The sequence below is a fragment of the Felis catus genome, chromosome B1 (assembly GCF_018350175.1).
Source record: "Felis catus isolate Fca126 chromosome B1, F.catus_Fca126_mat1.0, whole genome shotgun sequence".
In the NCBI taxonomy this organism is placed as follows: domain Eukaryota; kingdom Metazoa; phylum Chordata; class Mammalia; order Carnivora; family Felidae; genus Felis; species Felis catus.
The window spans coordinates 83,266,022-83,283,496 of NC_058371.1; the positions used below are offsets into that span (position 1 = coordinate 83,266,022).

At 37.9% G+C, this 17,475-nt stretch overlaps 1 protein-coding gene across 2 annotated transcripts in view; it reads right to left on the reverse strand.

Moving 5' to 3' along the window:
* USP38 (ubiquitin specific peptidase 38) overlaps positions 1-14,991 on the reverse strand; it is a 33,400-nt gene extending 18,409 nt beyond the window's left edge. The window contains exons 1-4 of one of the 2 annotated variants that reach the window (XM_003984982.6): positions 13,729-14,990; positions 11,990-12,125; positions 5,124-5,253; positions 3,079-3,180 (exon numbers count right to left, since the gene is read on the reverse strand). In XM_003984982.6, coding sequence (XP_003985031.2) covers positions 3,079-3,180; positions 5,124-5,253; positions 11,990-12,125; positions 13,729-14,410 — 1,050 coding nt within the window. In that variant the 5' untranslated portion in view covers positions 14,411-14,990. Of the gene's footprint in view, positions 1-3,078; positions 3,181-5,123; positions 5,254-11,989; positions 12,126-13,728 lie in introns of both variants that reach the window. The other variant, XR_006596727.1, reaches the window with a different exon arrangement.
* Positions 14,992-17,475: the final 2,484 nt, after the last annotated feature.

Genomic DNA, 17,475 nt, shown 5'->3' on the forward strand with positions numbered 1-17,475 from the left:
GATGTCTTATGTTAGCATGGTTATCCTTATTAACAACTGCCATTCTCCACCTCCAAAAATAGGAGATGGTTCTAAAAGGGAATCAGAAATTTCTAAGAAACTGGGGTTAAAAATAAAAGGGAAATCTAAAATGCTCATTGCTCAAAAACACACAGAAAACAGCACTGATAATAAGCACAAGAGTGTCCATTCATTATAAAATTAGGCTAAAGTCAATACACTGCCATTACGTATTCAAGATGATATTAACAAATAAACCCTGTTTTGCTTAAATGGTTCATTCCATTAGTACAGTGGTATCCTTGTCCCAACTAATTATTAATTATAATCTATTACTATACATTTATACTTCATATGTAAAAGGTATCTAAGAATATTATGTTCTATTTCTAAAACAATTTTTTGGTTGCCTAGTTGTAATAAAAGTGAAGTTAAAGTTTTATGGTCTCCAAATGGCAAATTACAGTAGTATCACAATCAACTTTCTTTCCTTCCTCCTAAAAAGAACAATCATATTCTTAAATTAACGCTGCTATTCTCTTTTTGCTCTGATTCTATGCTGGAGATCTTAAAATTACATTTTAGCTTTTGCACTACCTTCTTTAATCTTACCTCCATCAAAGGTATTAATTTGACCACGAAACCATCAGTTCCTAATGAGTTCACTCTGCTGCTATTATCTCTACATTTCTATGCAAAGCTGAGTTATAATTTTGCTCCATAAGGCCATTTCTACCAGATACTCTCTTGCTAAAATAGTCAGAAATCCAAAATTATTTTGTTTCCTCACAGGTGAAAAGAAAGAGAGAGAGAGAGAGAAGTGGAAGAGAAGAAGAGAAAATAACTAAAAAAATGATTAATTTATTTCCAAATCTTCCAAAAGCCTTCCTAGTGTAGATCTGGTCTTTGCAATCAGGTAATACAGTTGTCTGCTATACATCCTATATGGTTAAAATTATCACTGACATAGAAATGAGACTAAGTTTTTCATAGGCATAGATATATATGTGCAAGCAGGCTATTACCTTCTAAATGCTTGGAAGTTGATATTTTTTGAATGAGAAAACCTAAATATTTGTCAACATTACTGTAATACTCATTAAACTTAAGTTACTATTTGAGACAATGTATATAACTTATTAGAAGCTTTTTATTTTTCTTTTGTATAAATTTCTTTCCACTTATAAAAAGCATAAGAAAAGTAATTTGATCTATAAATACACACATTATAACATCAATCTTGGTTTGCTCTAAAATAGTATAAACAGGTAATGTAATGAAGAGTGATGGTGATTCCAGATTATTGCCTATACTCAACAACTTCTAAACCTGAATCCTTCACTGAATTAGTTATAGCTGATTTAACTACCACATGATTTAACTACCACTAGATGCTCAAGTTCATTTTAGTTGAGTAGCTGGTCTGGCTATACAAATATACATATATATGTATGTATATATACATATACCATGCTTATAGTATGGAAGCAATAGTTAGATATCAGTTTTTAGAATTTACTAAGCCAGATGACAACTTTTAATTTCAGATCTAATGATTTCTTAAATAAATGATTTCATATTTCAATAAGCTAAATATTTCAGTCAACCATTTTTTTTAAACTATATATTTTTTTCAGAATATAAAAGCAATACAACAATATGGAGTATCTTCCATCTTTTAAAAAACTGTGAACAAAGAAATGGGTTTAGAGTATGGCATAAATGACTAATCAGACAGATTAAGAAATGTCCTCAGTTTGAGGAGCAATGAACATTAGAATGGATGACTAAGTTATGTTAGAGAACCTCCTTTCCAGAAATTCTGAAAAGAAAGCTTTTCTCAATTGGCCTACATGATTGTGCCTGAAGAGACACAAATAACTGATGTTCTTTACCTTTTTAAACTTTGCTAGTTCACCTGATGTATTAGCTCAAGTTTTGAGCTTTGCTTGTATAACCAGCAGATATAAGGTTATTGGTTGATGGTGAAGATCACCAATTAAACAATTAACTGTAGAAATTCTCACTAGACTCTGCTAGTATACCTGCTATATTAGCTTAAGTTTTGAGTTTTGTTTGTGTAACAAATATAAGGTTACTGGTTGATGGTCAACATCACCAATTAGGCAATTAACTGTAGAAATTCTTGGAATAACACAACCTAAGTGACAATGCATAATGTAATTACTTGTTGGTAAGGTTTACTTTCTACAAAGCCTGCAGATTTTCCTTCAGTGGCAGTGAGGCACTGAGCTGCCTATGCATGTATATGGTTCTCGGAGGCTAGTTAGTTATATTTCTAGCTAACAATGAACAACTGGGATTCAGCACTTATTCATCAGTCTCCTTTGAATCTGCTTGTAGTGGGTCCGCATTCCTAAGATTTTTACATTGTGGCTGGATTGATAATGAGGTTCTAGTCCTATTAAACTGAGGATCAGACCCTGGAGGAAGCAAGTAACCAGATAAAGCACTGTCTTTCTGTGATGTGCTAGATAGATAAGTGGACAGGTTCTTTGAATAACATTTTATCATTTCCACCTGTAATAACTGATAACGAAATAACTGAAATCAGATCAAATCAAAACCAGTGATGTAGCTCATTAAAAGTGGTAGGATTCCAGATATATTTTAAAGGTGGAGTCAACAGGATTTGTAGGTTATACGCTGGGAGAGAATGAAGTCTTAGTTCTGGGGCTATAAAACAATTGATGTTTTCACGTTTCTGAAATTCTAGAGCAGTCAGTGGTTTTAAACCATTTTTCTTCTACACTGTTCATACATGAAAAAGACAACCATCAGTGGTGTGGACATGTGACATCTCTCGTGTAGAACAATAACTTTCAGTTGCTGGTAGTGGTTGCAAGTGGAGCAGTTTTGGTGAGACTCAGACATTCCGGAAACATATTCTTTGGAGGGAAATCCCATCACCTCAATTTTCTAAGAAATCATAAAGCTACAAGAAAATAGATTCAGGACTAACTTACGATCTTTTGACTACATGTAAATGTGACTCAATATTAAACTAAAATTTTAAAACAAAGCTTTTCAATGTAGAAAGCTTGTGTCCCAACTTACCAAATGGAACGCTTCTGGAGAATGCTGAAAACTAAGCAGCATATGTGAAAGAACTGCAAGAGCACCAGGTCTCACAAGAGGAAACCAAAGTCGATTAAAAACCTTCAAAAAAGATAAGACATCCATCTTAAAGAGTTTCTAGGGAAATCATTAACCTAGTCAGCGGTTATTTTCCTTGGACCAAAAATACGTACCTGAGTACCCCCTTTCTGGAAAGTTCTATCATAACATGTTATTAAACTCTGGGAGAGAGAAAGGTGGGAGATAACAACATGACTGACATCAAGGGAATGCAGTGGCCTAAATAACTCTTAAAACCCCTTGATCAAATAAAAATCTGTCACACCTTATTTACAAAGTGATAGTTCCTTGACTCACGCTTCATTCAATTCATTCAACAAATATTTACTGAGTACTTACTACTGCTCGGCATTGTTCTAGGCACTGAAGATACAACGGTGGATTAAAAGAAAAACTCTGATCCGATCAGGCTTACTGTCTACAGGGTGGGTAGACAATGAAAAGTAACATGGAGACAAGTGCTATGAAGAACAGGGACTGAGTAGCAACGGGGTCTGCTATTTTATTATGATATTCAAAAAATTACTCATGTAAAAGATGACATCTGACTATGAAACACTGAAGGAAACGAGAATAAGCCTGGCAGATACCTGGGAGAAAAGCATAATAAGCAAGGCAAATGCCAAGCACTACAAAGGCCCTGAGGCCTGCAGCTTGCTGTACTAGAGATACAGCAAAGAGAGCAGTGTAAGCAAAGCACAAAGACTGAGGCAGTAATAGATTTGATGAGAGAAGCAGCAGTGGGCGAGATCACGTAGGAGTTGTAAGACACCTGTGGGGGACCAAGGGCAGGAGCAGGGAGACTACTGCAATCAGTACATCGAGGCATGATAATGGCTTTGGACCAAAGTGATAGTGATGTAGCTGGTTAAAAGTGATAGGCTTCTGGATATATTTTAAATGCGGCATCAATAGGATTTGTAGGATAACAGCTGAGAGAGAATGAAACGAGAGAAGGATAGCTTCAAGGTTTTGGCCTGGGCGAGTGGAAGGATGAATTAACTATGTAAGATGGGGAAGACCAGTCTGGGAGGGAAAAATCAGAGGTTATCATGAAAAAGTTGAATTTGAGACTGAAGTATAGACAGGTGGATACGTAAATATGGAGTTCATGGGAAAATAACGAATGAGAAATAGAAACCTGGCAGTCGTTAACTTAGAAACATTATTTAAAGCCATGGAACATATATGCTCTGAGTATGGATTGAGAAGAAAATGGATCAAAGATGAAAGAAACTCTAAAGCACTCTAAAGTTAGAAAGATCCACTATAAGAGACTGAGATGCTAGTGAACCAGGGCAAAAAGAGAAGTGAACTGGGACAAAAACTAAGTGAGGAAAGTATTTCAAGAGGGAGTGATCAACTGTCAAATGCTGTTGATAGGTTAAATGAGAGGAGGCCTGAGAAATAACTCTGAGTTTAGCAATACTGGAAAGCACTGGTGTCAAAGATAGTTTTGGTTGAATGATGGTGGCACAAGCTTGATTAGTTGGATGCAAAGGATAATAGAAGGGGCGCCTGGGTGGTTCAGTTACGCATCCAATTCTTGACTTCGGCTCAGGTCATCTCAGTTTGTGAGTTCGATCCCCACATAGGGTTTTAGTGCTGACAGTGTGGAGCCTGCTTAGGATTCTCTCTCCCTTCTCTCTGACCGGCCCCATGTGCGCACATGTGCGTGCACTTGCACAGGCACTCTCTCACTCAAAATAATAAACATTTTTAAAAAAAGGAAGATAATGGGAGGAAATGTTTTCATATTCAACACTTGAAAACAGCAAAACTATTTTAATTACCTATACTTAAATACTATTTTCAGTTTCTAAAGGCTGTTTCAAAATTATTATTCAAAACAAACCCAAAATAAGAACATACTCAACATTAGATACTTTACAGGGAACAACTCAAAGATAAAACCATTGATTAGGAGACCATTCATTTTAACAGATTTAAATACTCCCACTTACCAGTTCTATTTTCAGTAAAGTAACATCTATCAAAATAGTAAACTTCTGGACAGCTGCTAGTCCTTTCAGGAGTGCAATTACCCATGTGTCCACATGCTGAGCCAATGGCCAGGACAGCCAGTCAATCATTCTGAAAATTGAAAAACAAAACTATTAATCTTGAAAATATTTTCAACATCTTTTAGTTGGAAATAACAAGGGTTAGAGTAGATAACCACTCCCTTTGTGACTCAGTATTTACTGAGTTTGCTTATGAAAAGCATTGTTTTAGATGTAGAAATGAGGGGTGCCAAAGTAGCTCAGTTGGTTACTCGGCTCAGGTGATGATCTCATGGTTGGTGAGATGGAGCCCCACGCCAGGCTCTGAGCTGACAGTATGGAGCCTGCTTGTGATTCTCTCTCTTCCTCTCTCTACCCCTCCCCTGCTTGTACACTCTCCCTCTCTCAAAATAAATAAACATTAAAAAAATAAATAAAATTATAAGATGTAGAAATGAGTATAATGGGTGCTTGTACTCAAAGAGTTTCCAATCTTGTAAGCTGATAGTTTCTCACATATTTCAATAAAAAGAATTTCTGATAAAGGGTCATTTCACATAAATGCAAAGTTTTAAGTTGAAGTTACATAGTGGAATCTAGAATTTATTAGGCAAACTTACTCTAAGAAGAACAGTTCAAATGTAGTTCTCTAAGATACAAAGGAACAAAATTTCTCCTTTCTGGTAACTGCAGTCTAAATATGAAATGCACTTTTAAAAAAGACTGTATTTTGAATTGTGAAACAGGTCTCTTCACCCTTTCAGTATCCAACCATACCAAGAAAAAAGGAAACGTCAAATAGATAAAAGGGTACTGAAGTGTAAATATACCATATATTGAATTACTGAGTGTTTATATTGAATTAGTGTTTTTCTTCTTGAGTAGCAACCCAGTTTAATGGAAGTAACAGCAAAGTAAGATGGAGTTTGACAGAGACTGTCCCCAATGTTAGACATCAATCACAATGAAGAGTGGTACAACTCTTTTGGAAAGCATTTGGGCCAAATGTTCATATTATTTGATCCAATGATCCAATTCTGGGGATTACATAAGAAGAAAATAGTGGTGGATAAACAAGTTTTTAAAGTCAGAGTGATCTAGTTTCAAAATCTCAACTTACCATTTATTAATTGGCGGGGGGGGGGGGGGGTGCTCTAATACCTGATTAAGTTATTTAACCTCTGTGTCTCAGTTTTCTCATCTGGAGACTACAGGTAAACATGCTTATTTTACAGAGCTGATGTGAAGACTACATGAGTTAATGTATGACACTGGAAATACTCAATGTGCATGCTTCTCTTCTACCAAATATTAACATATGTGGCAATAAATAATTGAACAAAATGTCCAATATAAATACTAAGTATACAAACATGACCAAAAGAGCAACGAACATGTTTAAAAAATGGCCTTCTAAATTGACTTGGTCATTTTCACAACAGTTACGTTGTAACTACCTACGTTAACACTGGAGTGTTATCTTTTTTAAGGTTTTTGCTCTTAAGATTAAAATGTTCCATCCGACATCAAGAGTGGTCCAAAGTCCAAATGCACATTAACTACTAGTTATCTGTATGTTCCCTATGCTCTCTACACATATTAATTTCTCCTCTTGTTTTTCTGGCCATCTTCTTCTAACAATGATGGTTATAAATCATTTAAGTAGTCCCTGACAGCTGTTCCACATCTTCCAACCATTGTTAAGCTGATTTTCATAAAAGTTTATAGTCACTCTACATACATAGAGAGACACTTGCATTTGTGTACAACGAGTAAATTCACTGCAGCACTGTATTTAGGATATGAAAAACATGCAAACAATATAAATGTCTATAAATAAGGAAATAGCTAAATATACTATGGAACATTATGTAGAGTTTTAAAGAATAAGATGGATGTATATGAATCTATCCATGGGGGTCCAACATGGAAAGATCTGAAATACTGTTCAATTAAAGAAGAAAAAAAGTGCCAGTAAGTCTTTTAAAAACTGTTTTTGTTTAAAAGAAAATCATGTGAGTACATATTGTACATTTTTTGAGTGCAAATATGCACACAAAAAAAGATGTGGTTCAGAGAAGGGGTATATGGGAGCACATCTCCTGGGCTCTATGGACTCTGCCTTGTAGGGAATGGCACTGCTGGAATAGAAACTAGGCTCCCTGGAACACAGGGCCCTGGGCCAGAACTCCCCTTAGGTCAGGTCTAAGGGGGCAGAGTAGAAAATTCCACTTAGCTAAGGTTCTTCATTATACCTAATCACCCTATCAGCTTTTTCCTCGCCTCTCCATTTCTAGCTTCCCATCTCATAAGCCTCTACTCTTTACCTTATCCCATATGTCCCCAAACTCATGACCATCCTAAAGAAACTTCAAGTCAGAAGTAACATGAATTAGAAGCCATTCACTCAACAAATATTTGAGTGCCTATTATAAAACAGGTATTCTATTAAATGCTGAAAATATAATAGTAGTTACAATTTCTGCTTTCAAATTGCTAAGAAAAGTTAGGAAATTCGTCAATAGTTACACAATTAATAAACAGTAAGTAGTACTGCTATTTGAACTAAGGTCTGCTGGTAAGTAGTGGAACACTTTTAGCTACACTTTAATTATATTCCAATTGTGCTTCAATCTGACAGGACTAGCATATGCCCAAATCCTTTCAGGCACAGGCATTGTGAGATGAGTTATTTTTATGGTTAACGACAGTAATCTTGTCCACCATGCATTGGTTACTGCATGAATTTTAAGGACACTTAACCTTGATATATCAAGTTAATTTCTTACCATTTAAGAACATTTAACTGTAGTTGTAATTTATGTACTTTAAAGTCTTTCTTCCTCCATTAGGCCAGGAGCTTAAGAGCAGTGATCTTACTATTGGGTTTTTGTTTGTTTGTTTGTTTGTTTGTTTTTCTATCTTTAATCTTTGGACCCCCAATATTTAGCACAGTGCTTGGCACTGAGAAGGAGCTCAAATTTGTGGAATAAATAAAACCATTTCTTTCTAGAGCTAAAAAATTTGCAACTTGAAAACCCTTAACATTAAAATTAGCAATATTATATAGGACATAAAATAGATTTATTCTTAATTTGTGGAGAATAAAACCAATTTTCACTTTTAGAAGGCAGCTTCATGGCTAGATCCAGCCTCAGTTGTGTATTTGTTACACCGTTTCAAAAATTGGGAAATTTCACATAAAAAACTTTCAGGTTTCTTTTGAAAAATCAGATCAGCCACACTGAACTCAAATTTCCTTGTGGCTCAAGAAAAATGGAGTTGAGGATCAGCTTCCCCTTTTGGAAGGTGATTGTGCACCCCATCCCTTATTATTTCTGTTACATACAGCCTATTTCATACTTTAATGTTACTTATCTGGTCCTGGTATGGTATTTGGATTTCTTTGTATTATAGAAAATAACTGTTAAAGCATGGTAAGTGGTCTGTGTGGGGTAGTACGGAGTATGGGGAATTATAAGGTGGGAGTATGATAAACTAATCATAGCTATTCTTTTCAGTTACATTTGCAACATAAGAGTAATTATTCCAGATATGCTGTAGGTTAAATAGGATCATTCACGATAAATCAGAAATGCAATACAAAAACTGGATCACAACTTCCCATCCAAACAAATAGGCAAAAATTAATTATTGATTATATTTTATTTTAAAAAATTTATTTATTTATTTTAAGCAATCTCTATGCCCAATGTGGGGCTCAAACTCATGACTCCGAGATGAAGAGTTGCGTGCTCTTCCTACTGAGCCAGACAGGTGCCCCACAAATATATTTTAAAAACAAAACAAATTCATGGGGCACCTGGGTGGCTCAGTCGGTTGAGCAGCTGGCTTCGGCTCAGGTCATGACCTCACAGTTTGTGAGTTCAAGCCCTGCATTGGGCTCTGTGCTGACAGCTCGGAGCCTGGAGCCTGGAGCCTGCTTTGGATTCTGAGTCTCCCTCTCTGCCCCTCCCCTGCGCTCTCTCTCTCTCTCTCTCAAAAATAAATAAATAAACATTAAAAAAATTTTTTTTTTAAACAAAACAAATTCATAAGTTGGATACTATGACTGTTTGAAAACATTGAAAAAATAGGATTAAGAGTGCTGACTGCCAAGAATTGGAATTTGCACTTGATGTAGCAAGTGGTGAAGTCATTATAATTTGTTGATCAGAAGGGAAAAATGAATAGGTCAGGATGATTTAGAGAAGAGAGCTAAGTCAACTGCTGGCAAAAAGACCAACTAGAAGGTTCTGTTGTAATGACTTAGGGCATATAATGAAAAATGTTGAATATTATTCCCTATGCAATGAAGGTGACAGACCAATTGATATCTAATTTCACTTTCAGCTCTGAAATCTATAATTCTCTGAATCTTCCCATTTTATTTAGAAGACCACATAATTTATGATATATTCATCTCAAAGAGAAAGAAATTTTAGTGCAGTTGTAGTCACACTGACAAAGGAATATTACTGCTAGGCAGGACACAGAAGGAATTTCATTATGGAGAGATGGATGAGATATGAGTGTTTCTTAAAAATAAATGAACAATGAGAACTTTACATAAAGACTTGGAATTCAACCACATATAGAAGAGAATTGATAAAATGATAAGAATAAATGGAGAAGTAAAAATAGAAAGGACAATATGAAGAAAATCCTAATAGAATGGTGTCACTACATTTCTAGAACTTTAAGAACTATGAATATAAAGATACCAAGAAGATGAAAACAACAATACAGACCACCAAATATGGCAAAGAGATCACCATAAATTGAAAGTAGTGGGGATAGGGGTACCGGGGTGGCTCAGTCAATTAAGCACCTGACTCTTGATTTTGGCTCAGGTCATGACCTCATGGTTCATGGGATTGAGCCCTGTGTTGGGCTCTGCTTGGGATTCTCTCTCTCCCTCTCTCTCTCTGCCCCCTCTTGCTCTCTCTCTCAAAATAAATAAATAAACTTAAAAAAAAAAAAAGTAGTGGGGATAGAGGCCATACAGCAAGAACGATTTATATAGATTTTTCTTCAATATACAAAGCAAATTCACGTATCTATGGAAATTAAGGAGAGAATAAGCAATGAGAATCTGAAAGTAATAGTTACAGATAAATTGATTCAGTTAAATTTAAGAGCACAAGGAAGAAAGAAGGAAAGCAAGAAGAGAAAGTCCTTTTTAAACACTAGACAAAAAAGGGAAAAAGGTAGAAAATATCAAAGTCCTCAAAGTTTGTGTTACAGACAGTGAGATATGTATACATGTAACTTTCTGAGAAACCAACATAAATACTTAAGTTTATGTCATGACTGTAATTTTATAGCAGGTACACAGAAACCATTTTGTTCCAAATCCCTGTGTTTTATTTAGATGTGCTATACACATAGATACACACAGATACACACAGACACACACACACACACACACACACACACACACACACACACACACAAATTACAAGAAACCCCAGGCAGATATGAAACAAAAATAGGTAGAGAGGAAAAGCTCAATTAGAAAGACTCATTGAAATAAAGAAACATAATAGTTGGAATAAGCTCTATAAATGGGTACCTTTGAAGAAAAAAATATAGCAAATTGTAAGACAGTTCTGATGTTTTTCCCCTTAGCTCTTCACAGGGTTTGCTCCCTTATTTCATTTACATCTTTACTTCATCAGCACTGTCTCATTGAGGCTTTCCTAATCCATCCTATTTAAAATTCCAAGCCATTTCCTCATATTTTATGTCTTTCCTATCTACTTTTTTCCCAAAGCACTCATCACTATTCAACATACTAAATTATAATCTTACTTATAATATTTAATAAAATCTAAAACAAAATCAACTTTAGGATGTATAATTAGTTTACATATCACTAAGGCAGGAAAAATCACATCTACAGCAAATGACTGCGTATTTCCACATTTTAACATCTCTGAAATCAGGATGCTTCTTGGAATCAATAAAATATGTTATTAGTTTACTGTATGCCTTTCCATCTAGAAAGTAAGCCCATGAAGACAGATAATTTTATCCATTTGTTCAAGGAGATTCTGAAACACTGCCTGGCACTTATGATAAGTGTCCAATAAATGTGATTTGAATAAATAAATGAATGAGTTAATAAAAGCATGAAAATGTTGAGAAGGATAAATAATATTAAGTTTACACCTACAGATATATGAATAAACTGCAAAACATCAAGAAGGAGAAAAACAATCATTAGCAGAAAAGCCTAACTACTGACAAAGGAATGACAATTTGACTGACAGCAGACTCCGTATCAGCAACAATAGTTGCCAGAAGACAATGCAGTATTATTTTGAAAATATGAGGAGAAAATGACTATCAATTAGAATTCTATATCTTGCCAAGTTCTCTACTGAAGATTAAGGAAGAAAAAACGTATTTCAAGCAAAGGTCGAGTGCATTACCCAGAAATTCCAGTTGAAAGAGAAAGTAAAAGTATATACTTAGCTTAAAAACAAAACAAAACAAAACAACCCAGAGAGAAGAAATAGGTTCCAGAAACAATAATGAGTAAATAAATTAGCAAAATATATTGATAATCTAATATACAGTAAGCATATATGTCTATATTTTTGGAATTAAAGTTTAGTTGAAAATGTTCTTTGAATTACTGGAATGCCTGTCAAATCTATAGTATGGTAAATAATTCATTCCAATTACTTTGGAGAATCTTTATGCATTTGATTCTATGATTTCAATTTTAAAAATCTAAGTTTTTCATTACCCACACAATACAACAAAATATCTCCTCCTCCCAAATCTACAACACCATCTATAGTGTCATGAAGAAGTACCTGCAAAGAGCTTGGGTCATACTTGCATCTTTTACATTTGGATCCGTAGTTAGGCTCCTGATGAGAACTGTAATCATCTGAAGAGGAATATGCTGCACAAGGCTTGCCAATGCTACAGAAGGTTCAAATGATGCATCTATTTTTTTAATTAAAAAAGAAAAAGGAATATGGCAAGAAAATTCAAGTAAAGTATTTAGAGAGAAACAATTTACCAAAAAAAAAAAAATGTTATTGCAGCAAAGGTGTTAATCAGGAAGCAGTTGTTAATGTTTTACCTCATGGGTAGATGTTAAATTACAGAAATGAGAGATGGTGAATAGCAATGACTGTTCATTACACAGAAAATTACTACAATATAAAAACTATGGTTCGCTATTGCCAGATTTAGTCTGTAAGTTACTTTGTTTTCCTGTATTATTTAATATTAAGTTACTGTTGTGCTAAAATTTTCATTTGTAAGTCAGCAATGAAAGGTATCATTTCAATTCCCACTTTAGACCCTTCAATGTAACTTATAACCATGAATTACAGTAGTCATTATGTTGTTCTAAGGAAGATTTAAAAAATATCTTAATGAAGTGAAAATTAAGGTGAATTTTGAGGGAATTTGCTTAAACTACATAATAATTGAACAATTCAAGGTGAGCACCTTTAGTGCTACAGCTGACAAAGTTCTGGGGAAATCTTACAGTTCTAGCTACACTGGTAATACAAGAAAAATTACAATCAAAAGAATAAAACAACTAAGATGCTGCAAATATACACTTGGTAATTCTTTCCTAAACATATTTAATTCATCACAATGCATGAAGCTTGTTAAAACTCTACTCTTATTTCTCTCTGGTTCTCAAGATAAAAGGAAGACACCTCCTTAAGAAGTTGATTCAAACAACAGCCAGGGAGAATGACTGTACCAAGAAGAGAGGAAGTAAACAGTTTTGGATCTAGTGTCACAAATTACAGAGCTGAAAGCTCCAAGTCCAAAAAGGAATGTAGATACAAGGTAAAATCCCTGGTGAGAAAGCATATTCTTGCCAATTATTACTTGGCTCCTTCCCACTTTCTAAGGATGTAGTTCATGGGCTATACCCTGAGCACAAAAACACCTATTTAAGGCCTCATACTCTTTCCTTTCCCTCATTCTACCTGCACCCTTTCTTTCCTACACTACAGCAGACAGAAAATGTCAATATTTAAAAAGTACATAATTAGCTGGAATAATCCAGTAATAAAACAAACCGCACAGCCCATGAATAAAAAAGTGGGAAAATTAAAAAAAAAAACAGGGGAAAAACTCGTAACGACAAGATGACAGAGTCAAAGTACAATAATAACATGATAAACATTATCATGCTGTCATTAGTCACTAATGAATAGAAGCTTTATATAGTAGTTGTCAATCCTCAAAGCATTCCATAACTTCAGCAGAGGCTGGGCAATTAAGCAACTTATTTAGTGCCAAAGATCTTAGACCTCAATGTTCTCAACATTTAAAATAGGAACGCTGTCTTTTTTTTAAGGCACAAAGGGACAGCTTAAAAAGGGTAGTGAATAGGAATACAATTTTGGATGAGGGTACGGAGATTTGTTTTCCATTGAAAATGTTTTCAGGGCAGAGAACCAAACATGGTTGTGTGTGTGTGTGTGTGTGTGTGTGTGTGTGTGTGTGTACGTGTGCGTGTGTAAGAGACACAATGAATTTCCAAGAGAGATTTTTTTTGGAATATAATAACACTTACCTGTGGAAGAAATGCTTGCAAAAACTTCTTGCAGGGAAGGGAGGAGTGTGGAGGGCTCGGCCTTCCAGATGTTCTGCAGCAAGTTACTCACTTTTGTCACCTGAGACACATATTCCCGCAGCTCCTTCTCCTGGGTGGACACGCACTGGAAATGGCCTATCGTTCGAACAAGCTGTTGACAGAAGGTGATTGACAATTTTCCCTTGGGGATGCACTGCACGAAGTCGCTCAGCAGGTCGCTCAATCGGGCACACAGCTGCGGCTCCGGCCTCTCACACACCATACGTAACACCTCCACTTGAAGCAGGCTGAAGAGGTCTAGCACCGACGGGCAGCTCATGATCAGCTTCAGGCCGTTGTGAATGTAGTCCAGAATGGCTACGTCCTTCCTGTCCAGCGAGTGGTAACCCTGCTGAAGGAGGCCCAACACGAACGTCTTGTTGAAGAAGGACTCGAACTCCGGCCGGTGGTACCGTGCATAGGCCTCCAGCACTTGGTGCCCCACCTGCCGTTGAAAGGGGTCTTGGCCCTCCAGGATGAGCCGGGTAGTCAGGTCAAACATGGCTTCGCACTGCGCCTCGTCCAGCCAATGCTCTGCTGATTCCACCACCTTCCGCACAATCACCCGTTTCAGGGGCAGTGGGTGCGAAGAACTCACCAGGCCCTCCAGGATCTTGTCCATTGTCGCCAAGCTGCAAGGCCAGGGCCACGGGGTTAGGAGCGGGGGCCGACAGTCCCGACGTGGGGCACGAGAGTCCCGTGGCAAAGGGGAACTTGGGGCGCAGCAGTAGCGGGACCGACCACCGCCACCACAGTCTCAGCAGCCACATTTATCGGGTAGGGGAGCCCATCCAAGTCCGGGTGGGGGGTGGCAAGCCTGGGTAGCGTAAGAGCCAGCACCGCCCGTCGCGGGCCTAAGGAGCCAGAGGCCCGCACTCCGCAGACGCCCCGGGCCTGCGTTCCTTCTCAGCATCAGCGCGGAGGGGATGGCGGGGACCCTCGGCAGCGGCGGTCACATAGGGCCCGGGGCTGCCAGCCAGTAGGTGGAGGAAGCTCGCCTTCGCTTCCTGGGGCAGGTGTGGGCGTCCGGCCTTTAGCAGGTCATAAGATGAAACCCGCCCTAGGTTGAGTCAGAAGCCGCTGTCACTGAAGGTGCCGGGTCAGCTCCGGAGAAGAGAAGAAGCTAACACACTTGACCCGGATTCAGAAGGTCCCACAAACAGGAAGTGGAGGACTAAGACCCTCCGGAAAGGCCCGCCCCTCCGCCCCTCCGCCCCTCCGCCCCTCCGCCCCTCCGCCCCTCCGCCCCTCCGCCCCTCCGCCCCTCCGCCCCTCCGCCCCTCCGCCGTCCCGCCCCTCTTTCCCTCTCCCCCTCCTCCGCCCCAACTCGCAGACTCCCCGCCCCCCACCCCGTCTACGCGCGGAATCCCTTCCCGTCTTGCCACTGCTGCGCAGGCGCGGCCGCTGCCTGTTGAGTCGCGCGGCGACGCTTGCGTCAGTGGCCACCGTGTGTCGAGTCACAGGCGGCTTTCTGGGAGGCGCGGCCGCGAGCGGAAGCTGAGGAGGTGGTCAAGATTTTTAGGATTCCTACTTCCTGATCTCTGTAGGTTCTGTCCGGGTCAGGTTACTCGTGGAAGCCCGAGGAAATGCTATTTATGTAACATTTTGTGAATAAGAAAGTTTTGGAAACGCGAGAAGAGCATTTAAGTAAAAAGGAAGGGAACGCAAAACTGGGATTGAGGAGAAAACGTTTAAGGTCTTGGCTCATTCATCGAGAAATGAATTAACGCTGCTTAACGCGAATGCCTTTCTCCTATGTTGTGGTTATTAAAGTAAGGACTGTACTGGCAGCTGCATACACATTTTAGGAAGGTCAGTATTGGTAGAGGTTTGCTTCGTCAAGCGTCTAAGTCTTTTTAGTGAGCTTTTGGAACATACGGAAAACCTAAAAGCCGTCCCCAAAATAGAAGAGTAAGGAAAATGGCAGGTGAGAAAGGATGAAAGGCATATATTTGCCTATGTCGTAGTAAAGAGTATTTAGTACCTCTTTTTCTTGCACTTCACTTAAAGTAAATAGTGCTTCGCAGATACTGGGATTTTTATAAATTGAAGGTTTGTTGCAACCCTGTGTCAAGCAAGTCTTTTGGCACTGGCTTTCCAGCTGTTATTGCTAACTTCATAGTTCTGTCGCATTTTGGCAATTGTAATATTTCAGACTTTTTGATCATTACTTGTTAGGGTAATCTGTGAGCTGTGATTATTCACTGGAAGCTCAGATGATGGTTGGCATCTTTTAGCAGTATAGTATTTTTATTTTATTTTTTTTATTAAAAAAAATTTTTTTTTCAACGTTTATTTATTTTTGGGACAGAGAGAGACAGAGCATGAATGGGGGGAGGGGCAGAGAGAGAGAGAGGGAGACACAGAATCGGAAACAGGCTCCAGGCTCCGAGCCATCAGCCCAGAGCCTGACGCGGGGCTCGAATTCACGGACGGCGAGATCGTGACCTGGCTGAAGTCGGACGCTTAACCGACTGCGCCACCCAGGCGCCCCATAGTATAGTATTTTTAAATTAAGGTATGTTTTTAGACATAAAGCTATTACACACTTAATAGACTACAGTGTAGTGTAAAATTAGCATTTATATACCCTAGGAAACCTCAGAATTCATTTGACTCCATTGTGGGAATTCATTACAGTGGTCTGGAACTGAACCAACAGTATCTCTGCTCAACAGGTATGACTGCATGTGTGTTTGCTGACATTGGAGATGGTTTATAGCAAACAGATGCAGTCATCATGCTTGTACTCTTTCAAATTAAATACCAAAGGTTCACAATAAGAATTTAGGTTTTAATCAGAGGCCTTTAAATTGGGAAAACATTGCTTCATTATAGCCCCATTCAGGTTTGCCTAATATAGTTGTGAAATTTGGCATAAATAGCCTATAATGGTGACCAAATTTTAAAGAAACGGTTTAAGATTGCTTACTTTGCCAAATATTGTTTTGCTTTTACCCATTTACAAAATGATTACACCAATATATTTAACATGTCAATTAGGGTAATCTTAAGAATAGTTTAGATGAGGGTGGCCTGGGTGGCTCAGTCGGTTAAGTGTCCGACTCTCGGTTTCGGCTCAGGTCATGATCTCACAGTTCTTGAGTTGGAACCCCACATCGGGCTCTGTGCTGACAGCACAGAGCCTGCCTGTGGTTTTCTCTCTCCCTCTTTCTGCCCCTCCCCTGCTCGCTCTCTCTCTCTCTCTCTCTCTCTCTCTCTCTCTCTCAAAATAAATAAACACACTTTTAAACAAACAAAAATAGAATAGATGAGAAAAGAGTTAAGTAGAGGAAACTTGAGACTTAGTTGGTAGGAAGAAACTGAAGATAAAAGAGAAATAAAACAATTGATTTATCATGCTAGAGCACAGGAATAGCTTTGAAATTCTTCCTTTTCAAATAGACAGAGGGTAAAACCACAGAGAAAAGTTTGACTTTACTGGGAATGGTGCCACATTGGAAGACAAAAATCATGTAGAAAGTAAAACATTAAGAGGAATGAATGGTAGGATGATGAATTTAAGGTGTAGCAGAGATTTGGAATTAGCTTAGTGGAGAATTTGCTAGGGAGCCAATTGAGGATGACAGAAGATTGCTAAACAACAGTGAGGTAATTACCCCAAAATAGGCAGGAAAAAATATTGGTTGGTTAAAAACTTGACAAATAACTTTAAATCATTAATGA